Source organism: Lithobates pipiens, unplaced genomic scaffold (assembly GCF_037356315.1).
Source record: "Lithobates pipiens isolate NorthernLeopardFrog02 unplaced genomic scaffold, aLitPip1_a1.2 Scaffold_16, whole genome shotgun sequence".
In the NCBI taxonomy this organism is placed as follows: Eukaryota; Metazoa; Chordata; class Amphibia; order Anura; family Ranidae; genus Lithobates; species Lithobates pipiens.
Genome location: NW_027507748.1, coordinates 227439569 through 227460447, shown reverse-complemented (window position 1 = coordinate 227460447; position 20879 = coordinate 227439569). Strand labels below are relative to the sequence as shown.

The window sequence follows — 20879 nt, the reverse complement described above, 5'->3', positions numbered from 1 at the left end:
TGCACTTGACATGCACCAAATAAAAAAAACTGCTGGAAAAGCAAAGTTTATCTGGCCCACTGTTTTTTTTGTTATGATTATTTTCCTTTTTTACATTTCATGATAATAAGGTTGCTTTACTAAAAAAGTGCATGTTCCTTTCGCAAAGTGAGTTTTCACTTATTTTAGTGAGTGAGGCAAAGCTAAGCGATTTGATGACCAAAGTCATTATAGTGTCACTTAATTTACTAAGCTAAATGAAAATTCACTCTTAAAACACACAAAATAATTATTAACTTCTTCCCACCTGGCCATTGTACATAAATGGCAGGGTGGGAATTTCATCCTTGTGAGTGGACATTCCTGAACGTATCTAAGAAGGAGCGCAATCCCGATGTGCTTGTGTCCCCGGCACATCTCTTATCGGCAGAAGGGGCCTGTGATTGGCCTTTCTGATCACATGATGTCTGTGTCCAATCACAGGCATCGTGTGATGTAAAGAGAGTCGGCTGTGAGTTGATCGGCTCTGCTTCTCCTCACACTGAGCCTGTCAGGAGAAGTAGAGCTGGTCTGTGTTGCCATCAAGGATCAGTGAGTGTAAAGCACTTTACACTCACTGATCACACAGTAAGTGTCCCCACAATGTGTACACACACACACAGTAAAGCGCATATGTCCCAGTGATAAACAGCTGCTTACTTCTGTCCTAGTGGTCAACATCTGTGCACATCTCTCCCAGTGATCAACCTCTGCCCCAGTGCACAACCTCTATGCACATCTGTCCCAGTGATCAACATCTGTCCCAGTAATCAACACCTGTCATCTGTACATCTATCATTCGCACAAGTCTGTCCCAGTGATCAACATCTGTCATCTGCGCACATCTGTCCCAGTGATCAACATCTGCACACATCTGTCCCAGTGATCAACTATTTTGGGGTGTCATTTTTCCTATGTACATGCTATGTGTTATGCCGCATACACACGAGCGGACTGTATGGCGCACTTAGTCCGTTGAAACACATTTCAGCGGACAATCCGCTCGTGTGTGGGCTTCAGCGGACTTTTTCAGCGTGCAGTCCGGCGTACTAAGTATTTCGGTTTTTTCGAAATTCTGTCCGTCGTACTTTGGTTTCAGCGGACAGTACGGTCGTCAGTATGCTAGTTCGACGGACTAAGAATGGCGCATGCCCAGAAAGGATTTACACGGCGGAAGGGTGCTTTGCTGTGTCTTGGACTTCCTATTTCTAGTCCCGTCGTACGTGCTGTACACGTCATCGCGCAAGCTTTCGACGGACTGTTTGTGCATCCGTGTGTGGTCAAGTCCGTTCAGTGGAAAGTACGACGGACTGTCCGTCGGATTGTATGACGAACTAAGTATGCCATACAGTCCGCTCGTGTGTACGCGGCATTAGAAAAATCTTATAAATTGACAACTTTGTGTAAAGACTCATTATGCCTCATAGAATATATGTTGGGGTCTTTGCTTTCCAAAATGAGGTTATTTTGTGAAAGTTTCTATTGTCCTGGTGCTCCAGGGCCTTCAAAATTGTGATAGGTAGTCATGACATTAGATGGGTGATTTATGCTCCTAGAATGCCTGAAGTTGCTACTTGGATGTTGGGCCTCTGTATGTGGCCAGGCTGTGGAAAGTCTCACACATGTGGTATCGCCATACTCAAGAGGAGTATCATAATGTATTTTGGGGTGTAATTGCAAGTATGCATATGCAGTGTGTGAGAAATAACTTGTAATTATGACAATTTTGCAAAAAATATATACATTTCTTCCAAAGTGTTGTGGGAAAAAATTGCAACTTCAAAAAATTCACTATGCCACCTACTAAATACTTTGGACTGTCTTCTTTCCAAAAAAGGGTAATTTGGGGGATATTTGTACTGTAATTTTAGGGCCTCAAGAAATTAGATATGCCGTCAGTACATCAGGATTGTTCAAATTTTAATGATACGTAGCATAGCTTGTAAGCTCTATGACTTTCATATAAACCACCTATCATACACTTATCAGGATTTGTTTTTTTACCAAATACATTCTGGCTTAAATGTATGAGGATATTCGATTTCATTGGATTTCTTTTAAAAAGAAAGTAGAAATGATTGTTTTTTTCAAGATTTTCACAAATCGCAAAAAATAAAAAAACCCAGTAGTTAATAAATACCATCAAATGAAAGCTCTATTTGTGTAAAAAAAAAAAAAGTTATAAAAAAAAACATTTTGGTACAGGGTAGCGTGACTGAATAATTGTCATTCAAAGTGAAAGAGCACTGAAAGCTTAAATTGGTCTGGGAAGGAAGGGGGTAAAAGTGCCCAGTATTGAGGTGGTTAATTAAAAGTAAAAAATACTGTGTTTACTTTAGACTCAATTTTCCAATGCATCTCCTAGATGAGGATGATATCAGTCAGCCTTCCTGCAGTATCCTAGGAATGTTGAAAATTCTATATCTCATGATTATGTGCTCCAACACAGTGCATTGAGATTTTACATTTGAAACATGTGAACCTATATAGAGGTCAAGTAGTAAATGATTTAAATAATTAAAGTTTCATAATGTTTACCTTTTTACCTTACGTTTACGTTTTTTTTGTTTTTGTTTTTTACTCCAGATTATGTGGCTACCCCCCTTTCTATGAAGAAACTGAATCTAAGCTGTTTGAGAAAATCAAGGATGGCACTTATGAATTTGAATCCCCATTTTGGGATGACATTTCTAAATCTGGTATGTGTTCCTGTGTGCATGTATGTGGCTATGGACAACAATGTCACTTTTATCTATATATACATATATGTGTTCTGTAGCACAAAGAAGCATAGATTGTTAATGTGCCACAGCATCCAATGATAACTGACTCAAAAAACAAAGAAAAAAAAGGACTTTAAAAGGTTTCCACTAATAACCCCTAAATAATAGAGATGAGTGCTATAATTTTGCGAATAAAAGTATACAAAGTTTATTTATAGTCCAAAAATCCTAAAATCGGCATAAAAAACAGTTTTCTCCCTAATGGGTGTCATTCGATTCCCCGATGGAGTACATATAGCTAATACAATTCTAGCCCAAACACAGCTGTCAGGGAACCCCTAAGGGCAGTATCTAGTCTAATGATAGTAAATAGTTTAGTTTTTTTGTTTGTTTTATATATATGTATATACTAATTTTATGATTTTTGGACTATAAAGTTTGTATTCTTTTATATGGAAAATTCTAGTACTCATCTCCTTTATTTAGGAGTTATTAGTGGCAAACTTTAAAATCCTTCTTTTTTCTTTGTTTAGATTGTAAATAGGCCCATTAAAACATTACCTTTTGCAAGATCAATCGGTAATATTAGATTAACTATCATTTTTCTAACCTTGCTGATTTATCTTTTCTTCCAGCAAAAGATTTCATAAGTTGCCTTTTAGAGAAGGATCCCAAAAAACGCTATAACTGTGAGAAGGCCCTTAAGCATCCATGGTAAGATTGCACTTTAAGGTTCCAGTGGTAAAAACCTATTAATGTTACTGTGAAATGACTCTAACAACAGCTGTTAGCAAGTGCACAGTGGCACTCCATGTATCATTTCCACACATCTATCTTAAGTGCCATTTAAAAAAGGAAGAAAAATGTCAGACAATTTAGTCAATAAACATTGTATTGCAATTTAGAGGAATGTCAGTATATAACAGTCATGCTCAATGATATGATCATCTAATTAGCTGGTGTCTGGCAGTAGGAACTAAAGACAATGAATAAAGTATCTTGTAAACTGTTTCACAAAAAGCTAAAGTTTTGAGTCACAGTGTGTGTTGACAAAATAAATGCCATGTTGTGCACAGCTTTTCTTCTAAAATGTTGAGGTTTACACACATTAAAATGGTATATGTCAATTAGGGATGAGCCGAACACCCCCCGGTTCGGTTCGCACCAGAACTTTCGAACGGACCCCAAATTCGAACGAACTTTAGAACCCCATTGAAGTCTATGGGACTCGAACGTTCGAAATGAAAAGTGCTAATTTTAACGGCTAATATGCAAGATACTGTCCTAAAAAGGGTTTGGGGACCTGGCTCCTGCCCCAGGGGACATGGGTCAATGCCTAAAATGTTTTTAAAAATGTCCGTTTTGGCGGGAGCACTGATTTTAATGACGATTAAAGTGAAAAAAAAAAGTGAAATATTCCTTTAAATATGGTGCCTGGGGGGTGTCTGTAGTATGCCTGTGAAGTGCCACGTGTTTCCCGTGTTTAGAACAGTCCCTGCACAAAATGACATTAAACGGAAATAACACCATTTAAAACTGCTTGCGGTTTTAATGTTATATCTGGTTCCTGCAATATGGTTGAAAATCATTGAGAAAAATGGCATGGGTAGCCCTCCCTGCCCATTACCAGCCTATTTGGGTCTTGTACGCATATTAAGGGGAACCCTGTACCCATATTAAAAAAAGGAAATGCGTGTGGCCCCCAGGCCCTATATACTCAGAACAGCAGTATACAGGTGGTGCAAGCAAGACAGGGACTGTGTAGGTTTGTTGTGTTAAGTTGAATCTGTTTGTAATTTTCAACTGGTACATTTTTAAAGTGTAGCTCCAGTCAAAAAAAGTATTTTTAAGCTTTTTGGAAAACATAGGGAAGGGTTATCACCCCTGTATAATTTGTTTTGTCGTCCATCTTTTTTCATCTCACTTGCTGTTGTCTCCTTCCGTTTGCAAGTAGGAGATGTTTGTAAATTGGATGTTTGAAAGTAGGGGCCTGCCCTATATGCTCTGCAGAAATGGCGGAACAAGGTGTTGGTTTTGCCACAACATTGTAAGCCCTCAAAGTGACTCTTGGTGGGCGCTGGAGCACCCTGCTGTGAACGATTATATCAAGAATTGTAATTACATGCCATTGTTGAACAGTGGTAGAAAAATTTACCTTTGGTGGTTGTGGTGCTGGTGCCACAACACTATAAGTCCTCACCGTTACTCTGGGTGGGCACAGGAAGGGGCCCTCCTGTGAAATATTATATCAAGAATTGTAATTACATGTCCCTGTTAAACAGGGGCAGAAAAATTTGGCCTTAGGCACTGCTGCTGGTGCCACCACACTGCTACCTCTTCCATATACTCTAGTTTTATTGCAGGAATTAGCCCTGCTGCAAAGCATTGCATCAAAAATTGTACTTAAACGCCCCTGTTAAACAGGGACAGAAAAATTTGGCCTTAGGCACTGCTGCTGGTGCCACCACACTGCAACCTCTTCCATATACTCTAGTTTTATTGCAGGAATTAGCCCTGCTGCAAAGCATTGCATCAAAAATTGTACTTAAACGCCCCTGTTAAACAGGGGCAGAAAAATTGGGCCTTAGGCACTGGTGCTGGTGCCACCACACTGCAACCTCTGCCATATACTCTAGTTTTATTGCAGGAATTAGCCCTGCTGCAAAGCATTGCATCAAAAATTGTACTTAAACGCCCCTGTTAAACAGGGACAGAAAAATTTGGCCTTAGGCACTGCTGCTGGTGCCACCACACTGCAACCTCTTCCATATACTCTAGTTTTATTGCAGGAATTAGCCCTGCTGCAAAGCATTGCATCAAAAATTGTACTTAAACGCCCCTGTTATACAGGGGCAGAAAAATTGGGCCTTAGGCACTGGTGCTGGTGCCACCACACTGCAACCTCTGCCATATACTCTAGTTTTATTGCAGGAATTAGCCCTGCTGCAAAGCATTGCATCAAAAATTGTACTTAAACGCCCCTGTTAAACAGGGGCAGAAAAATTGGGCCTTAGGCACTGGTGCTGGTGCCACCACACTGCAACCTCTTCCATATACTCTAGTTTTATTGCAGGAATTAGCCCTGCTGCAAAGCATTGCATCAAAAATTGTACTTAAACGCCCCTGTTAAACAGGGGCAGAAAAATTGGGCCTTAGGCACTGGTGCTGGTGCCACCACACTGCAACCTCTGCCATATACTCTAGTTTTATTGCAGGAATTAGCCCTGCTGCAAAGCATTGCATCAAAAATTGTACTTAAACGCCCCTGTTAAACAGGGACAGAAAAATTTGGCCTTAGGCACTGCTGCTGGTGCCACCACACTGCAACCTCTTCCATATACTCTAGTTTTATTGCAGGAATTAGCCCTGCTGCAAAGCATTGCATCAAAAATTGTACTTAAACGCCCCTGTTATACAGGGGCAGAAAAATTGGGCCTTAGGCACTGGTGCTGGTGCCACCACACTGCAACCTCTGCCATATACTCTAGTTTTATTGCAGGAATTAGCCCTGCTGCAAAGCATTGCATCAAAAATTGTACTTAAACGCCCCTGTTAAACAGGGGCAGAAAAATTGGGCCTTAGGCACTGGTGCTGGTGCCACCACACTGCAACCTCTGCCATATACTCTAGTTTTATTGCAGGAATTAGCCCTGCTGCAAAGCATTGCATCAAAAATTGTAATTAAACGCCCCTGTTAAACAGGGGCAGAAAAATTGGGCCTTAGGCACTGGTGCTGGTGCCACCACACTGCAACCTCTGCCATATACTATAGTTTTAATGCAGGAATTAGCCCTGCTGCAAAGCATTGCATCAAAAATTGTAATTAAATGCCCCTGTTAAACAGGGGCAGAAAAATTGGGCCTTAGGCACTGGTGCTGGTGCCACCACACTGCAACCTCTCCCATATGCTCTTGTTTGATTGCAGGAATTAGCCCTGCTGCAAAGCATTGCATCAAAAATTGTACTTAAACGCCCCTGTTAAACAGGGGCAGAAAAATTGGGCTGATGGCATCAACCAAAACCAGAAATGTTCTTCCAACATATCAGCGGAGGAGGAAGAGGATAGACAATCAACATAACAGGACAGTCACTCAGCATCAGCATAGGCAGTCTTGAAGGGATGTGATATTTCAAAAAAAATTACATCAGCTTCAGGTGCTTGGTAGCTGTGGGTGATCCAAGACTGATTCATCTTGATGAAGGTCAGTCGATCAACTGATTCGGTGGACAGGCGCACCCTGTGATCGGTAACAAAGCCACCAGCAGCACTGAAGGTGCGTTCCGAAAGAACGCTGGATGCAGGACAGGCCAGTAGCTCAATTGCATACTGTGCAAGCTCTGGCCAGTGATCCATCCTCAAGACCCAGTAAGCCAGAGGATTTTCGGTGGGAAAGGTGTCCAAGTCTGACCTTGCCCCTAGGTATTCCTGCACCATGTAAATCAGACGCTGGCGATGGGTGCTGGAACCGATCATACCTTGGGGCTGCGGACTAAAAAATTGTCTGAAAGCATCAGTCAGACGGCCACCTTCTCCACCGCTCCTTCTGACCAATGCCTCAGCAACACGTTGTCCAGGACCAGGAGTTTGTAACCTCCCAGTCTCTGGGAACGCATTGCACAGACCTTTCTGCAAGCCCTCCCGGAGATGTCTCATCCTCTGCTCCCTCTGCGATGGCAAGATAAGGTCGGCAACCTTACCCTTGTACCGTGGATCAAGGAGAGTGGCCAGCCAGTAATGGTCCCTCTCCTTGATCTGAAGAATACGAGGATCCTTCCGCAGGCTTTGCAGGATCAGGGAGGTTATGCAGCGTAGGGTAGCTGAGGCATTCGGTCCGGAGTCCTCTGGGTCACTAAGGACAACATGATCCGCAGCTACCTCCTCCCAGCCACGTACAAGTCCACGTGTTTCTTGGGACTGTAAATCATCCCTACAAGACTGCTGCTGTTGCTGCTGATGCTGATGCTGAGTGCCAGCCTCCACCTCCATGCTGACACAATCATCCTCCTCCTCCTCTTCCTCCTCCTCATCCTCTTCCTGTGGGATGGGTGGCACAGCAGGAACACTGTCTGGATAAAGGGGGCCTTGAGAGGCAAGGAAGTCCTCCTCTTCCTGCCTCTGTTCTGCCTCAAGTGCCCTGTCCATTATTCCACGCAGCGTATGCTCCAAGAGGTGGACAAGAGGTACAGTGTCACTGATGCATGCACTGTCACTGCTCACCATCCTTGTGGCCTCCTCAAACGGTGACAGGACAGTGCATGCATCCCTGATCATGCCCCACTGGCGTGGTGAGAAAAAACCGAGCTCCCCTGACCCTGTCCTGGTGCCGTAGTCACACAGGTACTCATTGATGGCCCTCTGCTGCGTGTGCAGCCGCTGCAGCATGGCCAATGTTGAGTTCCATCTGGTGGGCATGTCACATATAAGGCGGTTCTTGGGCAGGTTCAACTCCTTTTGGAGCTCAGCCAGCCGAGCACAGGCATTAAATGATCGGCGGAAATGCACACAGACTTTCCTGGCCTGCTTCAGGACATTCTGTAAGCCGGGGTACCTGCCCAAGAACCGCTGCACCACCAGGTTAAGGACGTGAGCTACACAGGGCACATGGGTCAGTTGTCCCTGTCGGAGGGCGGAGAGGAGGTTGGTGCCATTGTCGCAAACCACCATTCCTGGCTTAAGCTGGCGTGGCGTCAACCACCTCTCGGCCTGCCCCTGCAGAGCTGACAAAACATCCGCCCCAGTGTGGCTCCTGTCCCCCAAACAAACCAGCGCAAGCACGGCATGGCATCGTTTTGCCTGCGTACTTGCGTAGCCCCTGGAACGCCTACGGAGCACCGCTGGTTCTGAGGACAGAGCACTGGAAGAGGCCATGGAGGAAGAAGAAGAGGAGGGGGTGGAGGAGAGAGGTGTGTCACAACCAATAGTAGCATTTTGGAGGCGTGGTGACGGAACAACCTCCAACACTACTGCACCTTGTCCTGCATCCTTCCCAGCTGCCAGAAGAGTGACCCAATGGGCCGTGAAAGACAGGTAACGTCCCTGTCCATGCCTGCTGGACCATGAGTCAGCGGTAATATGCACCTTACCGCTGACCGCCCTGTCCAGCGAGGCAAGGACATTGCCTTCCACATGCCGGTAGAGAGCCGGAATCGCCTTCCGTGAGAAAAAGTGGCATTTGGGGACCTGCCACTGAGGAACCGCACATTGTACAAACTCACGGAAGGGGGCCGAGTCTACCAACTGAAAAGGCAGCAGTTGAAGTGCTAGCAATTTAGCCAAGCTAGCATTCAACCGCTGGGCATGTGGATGGCTGGGAGTGAACTTCTTTCGCCGGTCCAGCAGCTGGGGCAGGGACATTTGCCTGCTATAATCGGACGTGGGTGTACCGCTAGCAGAGTTCCCGGAAGCACTTGGCTGTGACACACCTAATTCTACACCTTCATTCCTCTCAGAGCAGGTTTCAGAGAGGACTGAAGGTCTAGTGGGGTTGGAGATGCCAGGTGAGGAGGAGCAAGGAGAGGGTTGATGTTTTGGCCACGTGAGATACGCTTGAGACATATGTTGCAAATAGCAGCGGTGCGATCTGATGCACTCGTCTCAAAAAAGGCCCACACCAAAGAACTTTTAGAATAACGCGCAGAGGCAGCGCTCTGCACAGGCGGAGCTCTGCGGTGTGATTCAGTTGGTGTGCTGCCCCTAAGCTGGCCCCCGGAGGGCATCCTGCCTCGTTGGACATGTGCCTCCTCCTCCTCCTCCTCCTCCTCCTCTCTCCTTCCAAGCACCCACGTGGAGTCAGTGCCCTCATCATCTCCTCCCTCTTCATCGCTGTAGCAAACCTGGCAGTATGCTGCAGCTTGTGGAACATGACTGCCAGATTGCTGTCCTTCTTGAGCATCCCCTCTCTCTGCGCTCACGGTACTGCCTTCCTCTAGCTGAGTGTCATCATCAGAGCCCACAAAACACTGGGCATCCTCCTGGAGCATGTACCCAACACTGTGCTCAAAGAGTTCAGGAGACTCCTCAGGAGGACGTGGTGGGTCTAGGGAAGGAGTCACTGATGATGACATTGAGAGGAGGGAAGACGATGCGTTGGCAGCTGCTTTGCTAGTACCCTGAGACTGGGTGAGAGAGGATGAGGAGGATGAAGAGGACTTGGTCATCCACTCTACCAAGTCGTTGGCATGTTGCGGTTCAACATGTCCAGCTGCCGAAAAGAAGGACAAGCGTGTCCCATGGCCACGTGCTGATGACAATGCACCGCGTCCACGACCAGCACTGTTGTCTCTAGACACAGAGCCTGCTTGCCCTCTTTTATCGGCTCGCGCCTGTCTTCCTATCCTTGCTGGCCTTCCAGACATGGTAATGGCCTGAAGGGAGTTGGGTAAAAAAGCAGTTGGGTAGTGTATATTGTGCTAGAGGCACACAACACCCACTAACTCCTGCAGATGCCTTTATTATAGAACACCAGAGATAAAGGGGTATATACAGATGTATACTGTGCTGTGCTGGAGGCACACACAACTTCCAATAACTCCTGCAGATGGCAAGTGGTCTCAAATAGAGAAGAGCTATATAGGTGGATATAGCGGTATATACTGGGTACAGAGCGCGCAGACAGCACGCACTATCTCCTAACACTACTGACTGCAAGCTCTATTATAAAAGATAGATCACTAGCTATATAGGTGAGGTGAATATAGCGGTGTATACTGCAGTCAGGGCAAGCAGACAACAACCACTACACAACAGCAAGATCGAAAATCGTCCGAAAACGATCGGTGTGTACTGTGTTGAAGGTACACAGAACACCCACTAACTCCTGCAGATGCCTTTATTATAGAACACCAGAGATAAAGGGGTATATACAGATGTATACTGTGCTGTGCTGGAAGCACACACAACTTCCAATAACTCCTGCAGATGGCAAGTGGGCTCAAATAGAGAACAGCTATGTAGGTGGATATAGCGGTATGTACTGGGTACAGAGCGCGCAGACAGCACGCACTATCTCCTAACACTACTGACTGCAAGCTCTATTATAAAAGATAGATCACTAGCTATATAGTTGAGGTGAATATAGCGGTGTATACTGCGGTCAGGGCACGCAGACAATAACCACTACACAACAGCAAGATCGAAAATCGGCCGAAAACGATCGGTGTGTACTGTGTTGAAGGTACACAGAACACCCACTGCTTCAGACGCCAACACACTACACGAGGCCGCCGCGCTGGCGGCCTTATATAGTGTGGGGCGTGCACTACACAGCCTGAGCTATGATTGGCCACAGGCATCCTGCCTGTGGCCAATCATGGCTCTCCTCGCTGCTGGCGCTGTGATTGGCTAAGCATGCGGGGTCACAGCGCATGCTTGGCCAATCATGAGACAGCAATGCACTGCGCCATCGCAGTGCATTGTGGGCCGTGAGCGCCACACGAATTTGACGCGAACGGACCAAAATGTTCGGACTTCGCCGAACGGACGAACAGCCAATGTTCGAGACGAACGTATGTTCGACTCGAACACGAAGCTCATCCCTAATGTCAATCTCATTATTGTGTATAATTAATCATATGTATAAAAAATATATACTATTTATTCCTGTGCACAGCCTTTGTTCTAAAATGCTAAGGTTTAGTGCACATAAAAAAACTATACGGCAATCTCTTCCATAGAAATAAATTCACTTCCATAGTTGATTTATAGCCTTACACCAAGCAGACCCAAATATTTCTTTGAACATAACCACATACAAGTTTTTAATCTTTGCATATTTGTGATTGAAGTTTGTAAAAATCAAATGACAAGCCCCAGTGGAAAGTACTAACTTATATTTTAACACCTTGGAATTTTTAAACAGAGTATTTATCTAATAAATGGCAAACATTTTATGTATTGTTTATAAGATAGTGTATACCTTAATTTATATATGTCTTATCATGCTAATTCTCAGTTATACATTTGTTGAATTTCCTCCTGGCTAGTGGTGAGGTGGGGTGGTGAGTAGCTTGCGATGTTGGGATTGCAATTCAAAATGTCGTTTGCCTAGGAAGAAGATGGAGAAAGCCATTGTAGTCAATTTCTCTGACAGCTACAATAGCTTATATTATCTATGTTACATTTTGCCTTGAAAAAAAAAAAGGCAAAGAGATAACAGTGTGGTATCAATTGGCCAGTGTCCTGAGGGTTCTAAACAAAAACATCTACTCCTAACATATTTAAAACTATAGAGCACACTTTAAAGGAAGGTGCCATGATTAATTAAAGATATGCTCTTTTATTACTACCCTTCTCGGAGCATACCAGTCCCTAGATTGCCTTGAAAATATCTGATTAGTAAGTTACAGATACTTATATACAGCAAGACAGATCTCTTGGCATACATACTTTTTACGTGCAAGTAACTTTCGGAGCTAGAGGATCAAAGTGACAGTCAAACAACATTTTCAGTTGTGTTGAAACAGCATTTTTTTTTAAGCCGCCCTTTAGGAAAATAAAACAGGCTTACCCTATAACATATACTATTCTTTACACTGAACTGAAAGTGATTCAGTCTTATGTCTGTTTTAGTCCCAAGCATTACAAAAATATAATTTGGCCCATATTGTGTTATGCATGCTTTTTGTACTCGTTCAGATACTAATAAAAATAATTTGACACAGAAAGATGGAGGACCTGATATTGACAGCAACTGATAGACAGAAGTTATATAAAAAGACATGGACCTCTTGGAATTTGTTTATTAATTCAGAAGAGTCTGAGTTAAGAGATATGATGGATGTGCAATCAAAGAGACATCAGATGCAATACCAAGTGCCATTTTTGGAATCCTTCCCCTATTTATTTATTTATTTATTTATTTATTTTTCCCCTTCCCTCCCCTTTAAAACTTCCCTCCCCCCCTTTTTTTTTTCTTTTTTTTTGTTATCTCCTCTGGTCCTCTATTTAGATTTGTTGCTTTGTCACATAAGGTGATAAGAAGCAGGAACTTAGATTATTGTAGCAGTGAGATCGGGAGATACTTCGATTTTTGAGTTCTTGTATGTATAAATCTAATATATGTTAAGTTTCTTTTGTAATATATGCTTATTATTTTAGGAGACTATGATCTCTCATTCTGTAAACACTGTTAAAGTATGTATATGCAATTAACAAAATCATATTTGAAAAAAAAAAAAATTGACACAGTGGACTCCATTCATGAAGCGGTATCTATCCCTTTAAGCAATGTGGTCAAATAACGCATATCTTTTTCCAAAAATACAGGCAGTCCCAGAGTTACGAACACAATAGGGACTATAGCTTTGTTCGTAAGTCGAAGATGTTCCTAATTCGTAACACTGAATTTGTAAGCGTAACTACCGGTTGGAACACTGCGTTCGTAAGTGTAACTTCCGCCTGTGCATGGATGTGGGATGTTCCGGGCACTTGTTATGTTATCTGGAGCGTAGTACTTCAGTGTGGGATGTGTCCGGAGGTGCTCGAAAAGTATCCAGTGCCAGCGTGGAGCACAAGTGGCTGGCATTTGAGGCCATTCATAAGTAGGAGTCATTTGTAACTCGGGTGTTCGTAACTTGGGGACTGCCTGTATTTTAGCCATTCACAAAAAAATGCTTCTAAAACACTGCGTGCGGTATTTTTCCAAAATATGCAGTATTTACCTCATTAAACCATGCAGTGTTTTATCTCATGAGATATTCAGTGGGATGGCTACAGTGTAGAAGAGTTAGAATCCCTGTCAGTTTATATTGCTAATAAAGAGGTTAAATGGTTTAAACTGTAGAAATATACCAACTCACAAAGTCACTTCAGTCCCTGCAGCATATGTGTTAATACAAATGAAAAAGGTGACTCGAATACCAGTCAAAGGGAAGCTGCTTTGTTTTAGTTATTTTATTTAGTTATATTTTGTTTCTCATTCACTACAGGACTAAACAATGCGGTATTTTTCTATCTACAGGATTGCTGGAAACACTGCTCTCCGTCGAGATATTTATCATTCAGTAAGCATCCAGATTAAGAAGAACTTTGCTAAAAGCAAATGGAGAGTAAGTGGTTTGCACGTTTTTGTATAATATTTGATAATTAGTCAAGTCCATCTAGTTCAACCAAAAGAAAACAAATAAATACATATAGAATCTCCATATACAGAGTCCTATACCCATGCTTACTGATCACGTTCTTAAGAAAAAATAAAAATGCTCCTTGTTTCAAAAAATCTATAATTTACACCGTCAAGCTCTAACAACAATCTATGCTTTATCTGTTCACTTGCAACTAAGTAAAGCCCAGTAATCTCACTTTATATAAAAATAAATCAAAATAATTTTGCAGAAAAATATCACCGTAGTATGCAGTGGCACAATCAAAAGAAAGAACAATTCTGCATTTATTGAGTGGGATGCAATAGATCTAAATGTAAAATCAGTAATAGTTTGTTATCTTTTTTTGCAGCAAGCATTCAATGCAGCAACAGTTGTTTATCACATGAAAAAAATGCATATGCATAACAGTCAGCAAAGCTGTGGATCTTCTTCTGAGGTAAAGATTGGAGTGCCCACTATCAAAGTATATGATGCTACAAGATCATCAACCCCAATCATCAGCACTTCTCAGGATGGAAGCCTATATGACAAGGATAGCTTACTTGTCCATGCAGCCAACAAACTGTCTACTGGAAGCACAGAGACAAAGAGTTTATGTAACCTTTGCCATGATAAGAAAAATCCTGATGTAATAAAAGCAACAAATGATGTATGTGATAACTTTTCAAAAGATACCAGTTCAGTGGATTTCCACCAGAGTCATCTTGAGCAAAGCAAGAGGGCTAATGCTAATTCATCTCACCATAAACCAACTCAAGGCCATGTTCTTCCCAAGTCAAATCAAGGGGTGCAAAGTGACCCTCCCAAAAAATACCTCAGGAATATAAAACAAAATAGTGCTACACAGACCAGTCCAGTGCACAATACACTTTCAGAAATAAATCAAGCTGCTTCCATAAACGATGATCACTCCTCAACAATAGTCAAGCCACAGGCTAGTCAGGCTACAAAGTCTACAACTCTGAGTAGACCAACACAATCTGATTCACATTCAAAGGACAACCAGCAACAGAAACCTAAAAACATTTCTCAATCTCTTGATCTCACATTGCCACCTTCTGAGAAAATTAAAGGACATAGCATGCAAAAAACGCCATCTGCAAATACATCTTGCAAAAAGACAACTTCACCAGTTAATGTTACAACTAACAGCACTCAAAAGCCTCCTCCTCAAGCAAGTCCAACTTCTCAGAAAAATCCCATAAAGGAATCCGGCTCTCCAAAGATCCTTTCAAAAAAGATCAGTGCTCAGACTTCTGTTCAAGAAAACACAGCCAAGAAGAGCAGCACAAAGAAGTCTAACTTAGATCATGATATTCTGTGCATGGAAATCCCTCAGTGCAAACCCTTGGACTTATCTAATGTAACTGCTAAGACTGATAAGTTTTCAGTTCCTACTAATTTATATGTGGCACATGGAAGCTCAGGTGAAACCTATGAGAAAGGAAAGCCAATATCCTGCTCAGAACATGTTCTGATGAAGAAAAGTCACAAAAAACAGTAAGTTCTGTAACATTATATCAAAATTCTGTATGTTCTGCTCCTCCCAAGACTAAAGCAATTGTGCTAGATGCGATAGAAAAGGAACTTAGAAAATTTTAGTTCTACATTCTCAAATGTTTATATTTCCTTACCATGTTTATTTTATCAGTGTCATAAAATTCTTAAGCTCAAATTGATTTATACTTGTTAGGGAGATAATCTGTCATCCCCAACCTTTGTATTGCTACTCCACAGTACTTACTGTTTGTTAAAATAAAACACTTGAATGTTCTTAGCCTGTCCCAAGTTCACTTCAAGCAGGTTGGTAACCTAAATGTAATGGTTTTCAGAATGCCTTCTAAACATTATCTCAAAATTCTATATCAGGCATATTCTAAGATCCCTTTCACACCGAGGTGCTTTACAGGCACTAACAGTTAGAAGCTGCCCCAATGTGAAAGGGGCATAACACTACCTGTGTTATAATAACTTTTTTGATTTTTTAACTGCAGTGTTTAACATTAGTTTTAATAGTGAAAGAGATACCTGAAGTTTGTTAGGAAAATATTTCACATTACCTCTCCACTAACTTGTAACCCCTGGCCTCCTGTAGTGATAGTCACCACAAAACCTTCTGGCCCTGTTGATTTAACCACTTGCTTACTGGGCACTTAAACTCCCCTCAGTCCCAGACCAATTTTCAGCTTTCAGCGCTGATGCACTTTGAATGACAATTGCGCGGGCATACAACACTGTACCCAAATGAAATTTTTATCATTTTTTCCCACAAATAGAGCTTTCTTTTGGTGGTATTTAATTACAGCTGGGAGTTTTATTTTTTGCTAAACAAACAAAAAAAGATGCAAAAAAAAAAAAAATCATGTTTAATAGTTTGTTATAAAATTTTGCAAACAGGTCATTTTTCTCCTTCATTGAAGTGCGCTGATGAGGCGGCACTGATAGGCTTCACTGGTGGGCACTGATAGGCTGCATTGGTGGGCACTGATAGGCTGCATTGGTGGGCACTGATAGGCTGCACTGGTGGGCACTGATAGGCATAGTTAAGGCGGCACTAATAGGCACAGATAAGGCGGCACCGATGGGCACAGATAAGGCGGCACTGATGGGCAAAGATGGGCACAGATAAGATGGCATGGATGGGTGGCACAGATGGGTGGCACGGATGGGTGGCACTAAGGGACACTAATAGGTACCACTGATAGATGGGACTGATGGGCACTGATAGGTGGCACTGATAGGTGGCACTGCTGGGCACTGATGGGCGGCACTGATGGGCACTGATGGGCACTGGTAGATGACACTGATGGGCACGGATATGTGGCACTGGGGTGCAGCACCTTTGTTGAGGCAGATTGTGGGCACTGCTGGGTGGCACTGTGGGCACTGCTGGGTGGCACTGCTGGGTGGCACTGTGGGCACTGCTGGGTGGCACTATGGGCACTGCTTTGTGGCACTGACGGGGGGCACTTATTTTTTATCATCTTTATTGATGAGGGGGCAGGTGGGCACTGGCAGGGGGCAGGTGGGCACGGGCAGGGCTGGCCATGATCGGGACTGATGTCCCGATCACGGCCGCCGGTGATCGGCTTTTTTTTTTCTCCTCGCGCTGTCAGCGCGAGGAGGAATAATAGCCGTTTACCGGCTCCGTTATATCACATGATCAGCTGTCATTGGCTGACAGCTGATCACGTGATAAGGGGTTGGGATCGACCCCTTGCTCTGATCGGTGATCAGGCGAGTCTCATAGACTCGCCGATCACAGAGCGCGCCACGCGCGCCCCTCAGGGGGCGCGCAGGCCGCTCATGTACGGGACTACGTCAATAGACGTAGTCCCGGAAAAGGAGATCCGCACTGTAGCCGTCATTCGGCTATAACGCGGGTCCCAAGTGGTTAAAGTACTAGGGCTTGTACCCACACTCAGTTGGATCAGTAAGTTCTTCTTGGAACCTGGTTTTCTTTTTTGGCATTTTGGGTCTTGTCATCTGATCAGTGGCAGCCCTTCTTGACTAGGCCATATTTTGCAATTAGACACTGCGTCACTTTAACTGACAATTGCGCGGTGGTGCTACGTTGTACCTAAACAAAATTTTTCTCACAAATATAGCTTTCTTTTGGTGGTATTTGATCACCTCTGTGGTTTTCTTTTTTGTGCTATAAACAAAAAAAGAGCGAAAATTTTGAAAAAAACATAATATTCTGTAGTTCATGCTATAATAAATATCCCACATAAAAAACAAAAATAATTTTTTTTCCTCAGTTTAGGCCGATATGTATTCTTCTACATATTTCTGGTAAAAAAAATCGCAATAAGTGTATATTGATTGGTTTGCTCAAAAGTTATAGAGTCTACAAAATAGGGGATAGATTTATGTAATTTTTAGTTTTAGTTTTTTTTTACTAGTAATGGCAGCGATCTGCGATTTATATCCAGATTGCGATATTTTGGCGGTCAGATCAGACACTTTTGACAATTTTTTGGGACCATTGACATTTATACAGCAATCAGAGCTAAAAATAGCCATTGGTTACTGTATAAATTACATTGGCAGGGAAGGGGTTAACACTAGGGGGCTATCAAGGGGTTAACTGTGTCCCCTGGGTGTGTTCTAACTGTAGGGGGGATGGGACTGACTAGGGGAGGAGAGAGTATGAACACACAATCTGTATCCTATCCCTAGAAAGAACCAGGATTTGTGTATTTACACACACAGATCTCAGTTCTCGCTCTGTCATGGGAGATCGCGGGACATGCACATCGGCTCCGGGAACACGCGCCTGCTTTCACGTCTTAAAGGAGTGATGTACAGCTATGGAGATTTGCCCAGCTGAGCCAATCTGCCGCAGTATAACCGCGGTGGCTGATTGGCTAGTGGTTAAGAATGACCAGGCGCCGGACACACAGCGGTCTATGATTTGATTTGTCCATGTTCAGGGCATGTTCAGGGCGCAAGTAATGCGCACGCAAACACTTCCACTCTCCAGTGATTTGTCCTTGGCTCTTGTCCATTGTTTTCATTGGCTGGGAATGGAGAGCGACTGGGCGGTGCTCTTTCAGCACTACGGCGTCACTTCCAGTTTTCCCTGGAGTCAGAGTGGAGTGCGGACACTGCGGAGACTACTTGACTGCAACCCAGGACCCTGTGATGTGAGGCAAGGAGCAGATCACAGATACGGCAGGTGGGTGCAGAGCTGAGCCCAAGCACGCTGTACCAGAGCAGAAGGTGAGTGCGGGGATCAGAGGTGATCTCTCTCACTGTGAATGACAAAGAGGATTGCAGCTGAAGACAGAGTATACCTGGCTGCTGCAATTCTCTTTTTTTGCTGTTTTCAATGGCATGTCTCTTCCTCCCGGCATGCTACCCCGAATCCTCAGACTCCTCTGCAGGATGGCTACAGAGTGACTGCTCCACCTGATGTGTAGTGTGTCCTGCCGTGAACTTGGCTCCCCTCCCCCACCTCTGTTCACTTTTCTCAACTGCTGCAGAGATTCATGGAGTGGGGAGGGTAGGGCTGCTGAGTGTTGTGGGGCAGGGAAGTGCAGCTGTGGGTTTCCCAAACCCCCACTTCCTACATTTTCCCTCCCTGCCTCTCCACCCTAAAACTGCCCCACACCTCTCCACCCTAAAACTCCCCTTGCCTCTCCACCCTAAACAATAACCCCTCCCCACCCCTCCACAAGTCTAGTGTGAATGTGGATCAGTAAGGGGGCAATCTAACACTGTTACTGTTTAGTTCAACTGTTTCCTGTGTGCATACACCCTGTTTTCCTGGATGTTTCTTTACATTTATATCACTGCATTTGTGGATAATATTATTTTATAAGCACCACATTGTTTCATTTATAAAACTTACATTTCTTTATAGTTGTGCTATATGTGTAGGTGGCAATCATTCTAAGGACTGTGATGTGGAATGCAGCTATCAGTCCATGTAAGGTGCTAATGGTCTACATAAAAAGGAAATCAAGGATGCAAAAATTCAAAATGAACGACAGGCTTTTACAAAATGTAAAAATGAAGGAACACTATCATTGTTTAAATGTTACAAAGAATATAACAGAATATGTAAAAATGAAATTAAGGGTGCAAAAATTCAAAACGAACAACAGATTGCAAAATATAGTAGGACAAACTCCCAAAAATTCTTCAAATATATTAATAGTAAAAAGGTCAGGTCTGAGCATTTAGGCCCTTTACAAAATAATCTAGAGTGGGTAACTGGGGACAAAGAGAAGGCAAATGTATTAAATACTTTCTTCAGCTCTGTGTATTAGACATGGGCGCCGTCAAAAAATGTGTTTTGTTTTGTTCCGTTTCGTTTTTTACAAAAACAAATTTGCATTTCATAATTTGTGTAAGAAATGAAATTCAGATTCGTATGAAATACGAATTTCCGTTAGATTCGTAAACGTTTTGTTAAAATAATGAAGTTTGTTAGGATGAATTTATCATTATGAGAGGCTCCCACCATCTCTGTGCTGTACTGACTTCCTGGGTTTTTAACCTTTAACTTTTCGTAAAAATAACAAAAGTTCATTATGATGAATTTACCATTATGAGGGGCTCCCATCATCCCTGTGCGGTGCTGACTTCCTCTTAATTGGTGAACAAAACACCAGTCACAATTCTGTTAATTTGGCTCCGAAATTCCGAAATTCGTAAGCATAGAAATAACCAGGCATGTACTGGCCATCGGGACTACCGGGAGTTTCCCGGTGGGCCGATGGTTCAGTGGGCCACTCTGATGTAAGGGGGCTGGTGATGGGACGCTCTGATGTAAGGGGGCTGGTGATGGGACACTCTGATGTAAGGGGCTGCTGATGGGACACTCTGATGTAAGGGGGCTGCTGATGGGACACTCTGATGTAAGGGGGCTGCTGATGGGACACTCTGATGTAAGAGGGCTGCTGATGGGGCACTCTAATGTAAGGGGGCTGCTGATGGGACACTCTGATGTAAGGGGGTGCTGATGGGACACTCTGATGTAAGGGGCTGCTGATGGGACACTCTGATCTAAGGGGGCTGCTGATGGGACACTCTGATGTAAGGGGGCTGCTGATGGGACACTCTGATGTAGGGGGGCTGCTGATGGCACACTTTGATGTAAGGGGGCTGCTCATGGGACACTCTGATGTAAGGGGGCTGCTGATGGGACACTCTGATGTAAGGGGGCTGCTCATGGGACACTCTGATGTAAGGGGGTGCTGATGGGACACCGATGTAAGGGGGCTGCTCATGGGACACTCTCATGTAAGGTGGTGCTGATGGGACACTCTGTTGTAAGTGGCTGATGATGGGACACTCAAAATGTAAGTGGGCCAGTCTGGATGAAGTCCAGGGCCAAATTTCTGTGCCAGTCCAGCCCTGGAAATTACCCATAGGGTTCCCACCATCTCTGTGCTGACTTTCTGGGGTTTTAACTTTTAGGCTCGTTAACTTTTTGTAACAATTACGAATTTTCGTTATGATGCATTTATCATTATGAGGGGTTCCCACCATCCCTGTTCTGTGCTGACTTCCTGGCTTTTTAAC

At 43.6% G+C, this 20879-nt stretch overlaps 1 protein-coding gene across 2 annotated transcripts in view; it reads left to right on the top strand.

The window, feature by feature from the left end:
- The window catches only part of LOC143982448 (uncharacterized), a 175028-nt gene that overhangs the window by 139801 nt on the left and 14348 nt on the right, over positions 1 to 20879 (top strand). For both annotated transcript variants that reach the window (XM_077481160.1, XM_077481159.1), the window contains exons 9-12: positions 2605 to 2717; positions 3377 to 3455; positions 13700 to 13787; positions 14194 to 15344. In XM_077481160.1, coding sequence (XP_077337286.1) covers positions 2605 to 2717; positions 3377 to 3455; positions 13700 to 13787; positions 14194 to 15344 — 1431 coding nt within the window. The remainder of the gene's footprint in view (positions 1 to 2604; positions 2718 to 3376; positions 3456 to 13699; positions 13788 to 14193; positions 15345 to 20879) is intronic.